At 44.8% G+C, this 5,909-nt stretch overlaps 1 protein-coding gene across 1 annotated transcript; it reads left to right on the top strand.

Moving 5' to 3' along the window:
* Positions 1–1,398: 1,398 nt before the first annotated feature.
* Positions 1,399–3,997, top strand: LOC121537326. The gene is made up of 3 exons (XM_041844981.1): positions 1,399–2,370; positions 2,633–2,949; positions 3,190–3,997. Exons 1-3 carry the CDS (start codon positions 2,285–2,287, stop codon positions 3,549–3,551), a joined length of 765 nt encoding a protein of 254 aa, XP_041700915.1. The 5' UTR covers positions 1,399–2,284; the 3' UTR covers positions 3,552–3,997.
* Positions 3,998–5,909: the final 1,912 nt, after the last annotated feature.

Here is a 5,909-nt window from a genome sequence, read left to right as displayed (position 1 = left end):
AGCGCTGATCTCCACCGCAGTGAGGCACCGGTGTACGCACCTGGTGATCGAGTCTGGCTCTCTACCAGAAACCTGCCCCTCCGCCTGCCCTGTCGGAAACTGGGTCGGCGGTTTGTAGGGCCATTTAAAGTCCTGAGGAGGTTGAACGAGGTTTGTTATAGATTACAGCTTCCTGTGGAGTATAAGTGTATTAACCCCTCGTTCCATGTGTCCCTTCTCAGGCCGGTGGTAGCGGGCCCACTCCAAGAAGATGAGATCTTGGAGACTCCTCCGCCCCCGTTGGACATCGAGGGGGCACCGGCGTACTCCGTGAGATCCATCTTGGATTCGAGACGTCGGATGGGGGGTCTCCAGTATCTAGTGGAGTGGGAGGGTACGGTCCGGAGGAGCGGTGCTGGGTGCCGAGGAGAGACGTGTTGGACCCGTCGCTCCTGACGGAGTTCCATCGGAGGCGTCCCGACGCGCCCTGCGCCCGTCCCCTGGCCGTCCCCGAGGCCGGAGTCGGCGCGCGTCTGGAGCCGCGCGTCAAGGGGGGGGTACTGTCACGGTTTCGGCCGAGGCTGCCTCTCCTCCTTGTTCGGGCAGGCTTCGGCGCTCGTCGTCTCCGGAATTCTAGCTGCCACCGATAGATGTTTCATGTTCGTTTGCTTTTGTCTGTTTGTGTCACACCTGTTTCTGTTTTACGTAATTAGTGTCCTATAAGTTTCTCGTTGTGTTTGTCATGTGTTGTGTATGATTGTTTTTCGTCAGTGTTGTGTTTGCTCGGTTGAGCATAGTTTCTCCACTGCGCTGGAGCATAGTTGCACTTGTTCGTGCACCACTTCGTTTGTCGCACCTGTTTGTGCGCATTTGCCTTTTCGCCTTGTGCGTAATTTAGCTGTTGGGCTTAGTTGTCCTGTTGCCTGTGTTGGGCCAGAAATACAGCATTTTGGAACCTACAGTCGGCGTCCTGCATTTGATTTCCTACACTACACCTACACACGCCCTGACACTAAACTTCTTAACAAGCTAGCTAACTAGTCGTTTCCGAATCTGGGCACATTTTAGTCAGCTAACATTAGTCTAGCCAAATACCTTTTCTCTAAACACCTGGTCAAGCTAGCTAGCTAACTAATGTTAGCTTTCAGGTGTTAGCTAGCCATTTTATTCCTTGTGTTAGAAGATACAGTTGTTCTTACCTAGCTAATTACTGTAGACTTCAGTTATTGACCTAACCTACTAGCTAGATCAATTAACAGTTTTTTCTCATTGTAATATTAAATGGTGATCACAAACACTCACTTAACTAATGTTGTTTATAGCTTTAAGGATCCTATACCTTAAGTATTTGGTGATGGTAGTTATGTTGCTAAGTAACTGTCTTTCTCTTTTCCCTTTCTTCTTATTTCAGAGAAAGCATGTACACCATATTAAGAAGTATGGAGAACTGATGGCAAACACACTGAAGAGAAAACATGCCCCTAAGACTCCCTCCAACATCAAGCAGAGCACATTATTGAAGTGTCTCAAAAATCCATCGACAAAGCTGTGGTGAAGTATGTGGTCCAAGGGTTCCAACCATTCGCTGTTGTTGAACAAGAACCGTTCAGAGAGTTTGTCCAGGATCTGCAGCCGAACTCAAATATCATATCAAGGCCCACACTGCGCTCCAGGATTGATGAAGCCTCCACGGAAATGAAGAAGAAGGTGACCGAGGCCATGAGAGGAGTTGACCACATCACCACCGACTGCTGGCCTGCAAGAAGACGGAGCTTCATTGGTGTTACAGCCCACTGGATAGACCCTGACAGTCTCAACAGATGCTCTTCAGCCCTGGCCTGTAAACGGTTGAGAGGATCGCACACCTTTGATGTGTTGGCAGGCGCCCTAAATGACATCCATTCTGAGTTTGAAATCCGGGGTAAGATTGTGAGAACAACAACAGACAACGGCTGGTGGTGAAGCAGCTCAGCCAGGACAGGAAGATGGTGAAGAGGAACAAGAGGAGAGTGAAGAAGTGGAGTTTGTTGATGTGGCAACGATCCTGAATGAGGATTATGGTTTTGATTACCAGCTGCCGAAGCGCCAGCGCTGTGCTTGCCACCTACTCAACTTAGCATCTACAGTCGATGCCCTGAAAGCAACATCCAGTGAGGCTAACAAAAAAGTGTCCAGTTCAACATTTGGCAAGTGCCAAGCACTTTGGAACAAATACGGAAGATCCACACTTGCAGCCGAAACGGTTGAAGATGCTTGCGACCTCCAGCTGCTGCCCCCGAATGCTACAAAGTGGAACTCCTGGTTCATGGCTGTAGAAAGACTCCTGAGGATCGTCAAAGACAAAGGAGAGGCGGCCGTCAGAGTTCTCTGCCCAGACTTCGAAGTTCCAATGTAAGTAAGGATTATGTATTATTTTGTCATAATTTAATAATTCTTGAATGTTCTCTAAATCTGTTGCAGTGTTTCCTGACTCTTTGCTTGGGGACTAATAACTGTTTCACATGTTGTAGCCATACACTATCATTGATCCATTTAGTCAACTACTCATCCAGCCATTGATTACTGTAGTTAAATCAGGTGAAATGGTTAGTGGTCCCCTTTGTATAGGGTTAGGAAACAGTATTATTATTATTATATATATTTTTTTCCATAGGTTCAATCCAGCTGAACTCACCTTCCTCACAGAGTATGCTGCCACCATGAGCCCAGTCACAAAGGCCATCAACATCCTGCAGGCTGAAACCAATGTCCAGATGGGGTGGCTACTTCCATCTATCAACCTGCTGATCACAAAACTTGACCGATTCAAGTTGTCCCTGAGGTACTGTAAGCCTCTGGTGGATGCGCTACAACTGGGACTGAAGAAACGCTTTAGCCACATGTTTCACGACCCTGAGCTGATCGCAGCTGCAATCCTTCTCCCCAAATTCAAAACAACGTGGACAAAGGATGACGCCACCATCAGAATGGGTAAGACAACGTGGTTAATTAACAGTATTTTATTATTCATAAACAACTGTGTATAGTGTACATTTTGACACTTCATAGATTTGAGTACCACCCATTTAAACTACAATCCTGACTTTGTGGTTCAGTCCAATGGGTAGCCTACTTAGCCCTGTTGCTTGGTTTATAGAGATGGGGGATGGTGATGGATTAATGTAGGCTCATAACGACATGATTTCTATTGTCATCTTCCTTGTATTTCAGGAATGGACTACATCAAGGACCACCTGGAAGAACCCTTGCTGCAGCTAGGTGATGGCACCAGTTCATCAGATGAAGAGGACTTCTTCTCTGCCATGAAGACGTCTCAAGCACAAGAAAGCTCCAAACAGCTGGACGGATACCTGGCCTGTTCAGCTGATCATATGGAGTTGCTCAAGTCCTTCCCGGCAGTCTGTAAGTTGTGTCTGAGGCTAAACACACCCTTACCTGCATCAGCTACATCTGAAAGGCTGTTCAGCATTGCAGGACTTGTTTTCAGCCCCAGGAGAGCAAGGCTGGATTCCAGAAACGTTGAAAACCAGCTTTTACTGAAGATGAACCATAAATTCTTCAACTTCAAGTAATGACAGTTTAACGCTAGCAAGCCCAAGGACACGGATACCTAATGCTTTTTGTTACTTTGTGTTTAAAATTCACAAGTTATAGGCGTCCTTGTTACAAAGGCATGACCTGACACAATGATTTCTAATACAGTTCTATCAGTGGTGATGTCCTCATATTCCTACAGTGCAGTTCTGTACATGTACTTTTGATAAGCTCATCAACATTTATTTATTTTTTAAATAGGGTTCTATTATAGGAAGTTTTTTCTAAAGCAAAGTGACTGTGATTGTAACTGCTTACGTTTACTGGCTATATTCCTTCATTATTAAGGCATAATTCTATTTTGTCTGTAAGAGATGTATTTTGAAGTGTTGCCTATTTGAGAATCCACTTAATTTTTTTATCTGAGCTCTTCTTGTATCCGTAAGACTGTTACCTTTCAGAAAAGCTCAAACCAAATAAAAGGTCTGGCTGTTTTGCTTTTTGGATTTACGGCTCTTACGTTTCATACTTTTACTTTTGATACTTAAGTACATTTACCTTACGGCTATTTAATATCAGGTACTTTAAGACTTTTACTCAAGTAGTATTCTATTGGGTGACTTTCACTTTTACTTGAGTCATTTTCCAGTAAGGTATCTTTACTTTTACTCAAGTATGGCATGTGGGTACTTTTTCCACCACTGTACTTAAGTACATTTCAAAACAGATACTTTTAGTCTTTTACTCAAGTAGTATTTTACTTGGTGACTTTCACATTTACTTGAGTAATTTTCTATTAAGGTATCTTTACTTTTACTCAAGTATGACAATTGAGTATTTTTTCTACTACTGGAAAATACAAAATGAACAATTAATAAATAAATAAATTCTACCTACACTCATTAAAAACCCACTACCCTGTTCCACTACTTTGACCCTATCTACTCCTGCACAATGCCATTGGCCTGGGAGGATGGGACACCACCACTCAACACACCCTGTAACTCTTCTGAAGTCAAATCTCGCATACCCAAATACTTCTCTGCAGCTGCCACCACAACATCTATTTTCTGTGATTTACGTACCATTTATGCGGTACAGTTGATAACCATTGCTATGAACGCTAAGAAGCCAACCTTACTGAAGCATATTTCACTCATTGGCCTATCCGTAAGTGCTGGCACAGATCTACTACTCACAGAGATCCTCTCAGGATCCCTCACCCTTGACCTATCCTCCTCTACTTTCTTCACTGCCTCAGCATACGACACCTTCTGCACTACATTTTACATTTACATTTTAGTCATTTAGCAGACGCTCTTATCCAGAGCGACTTACAGGAGCAATTAGGGTTAAGTGCCTTGCTCAAGGGCACATTTACGTCATTTAGCAGACGCTCTTATCCAGAGCGACTCACAAATTGGTGCATTCACCCTATAGCCAGTGGGATAACCACTTTACAATTTTTTTTTGGGGGGGGGTAGAAGGATTACTTTATCCTATCCCAGGTATTCCTTAAAGAGGTGGGGTTTCAAATGTCTCCGGAAGGTGGTGAGTGACTCCGCTGTCCTGGCGTCGTGAGGGAGCTTGTTCCACCATTGGGGTGCCAGAGCAGCAAACAGTTTTGACTGTTCGCTACTCGGACTCTAGCCACCTCAACCTGCCTCTCTCGCACCAGACACTTCCGATCCCCAGCAACATCGGCACCCCTACAGTTGACACACAACATTATCCACCGAAACTACAAAATCCTTTATCTCATGCACACTTCCCACATCTTGGAATCTCCCTCCTACAAACTGCTGCGACATGACCATAAACGTTGCACCTGATAAAGCGGAGTGGATTCGGCACAAAACCTCTAACAGGATAACTGATATATCCTAACATTACTTTGTTGGGTAAAGGCTCTGACTCAAAACTCAAAAGGACTGACAGTGACTAATCTGTTTAACCACGCTCACCACCGGGTCTGCGTAGCACCAAACGGCGGGCATCACAAACACCAGGAATCTTCAACTTCAATTGCTCCACCTCCACACTTAACGCTACCCCAGAATTCACTCCTTTCAATGGTGCCCTCTTCCTAAGAGCAAAGAAAGAAACAGATCTTGACCCAAGTTGCGTGACATGGAGCACCCGCTCCCTCTTTTCAGAAGAAACACAAACAAATATCACAAGTCCACTACAGGTTACCTTCACTGATTCAACTGTACCCAACTCCTTTCTCACCCACCCTGAAACTACAAATGAATCAGCCAAAAGGCAAGGATCCACTTTCTCCAAAGATTTCACTCCTACTGGACCAGATTCTTCTTTATCATGTCCATTGATGCCAGGCTCAGGTTCCAAGCTCTTCATCACACCTTCCACCTCACTTAATTCACCCTCATTCA

Source organism: Coregonus clupeaformis, chromosome 9 (assembly GCF_020615455.1).
Source record: "Coregonus clupeaformis isolate EN_2021a chromosome 9, ASM2061545v1, whole genome shotgun sequence".
NCBI lineage: Eukaryota > Metazoa > Chordata > Actinopteri > Salmoniformes > Salmonidae > Coregonus > Coregonus clupeaformis.
This window is presented reverse-complemented; position numbering and strand designations above follow the sequence as displayed.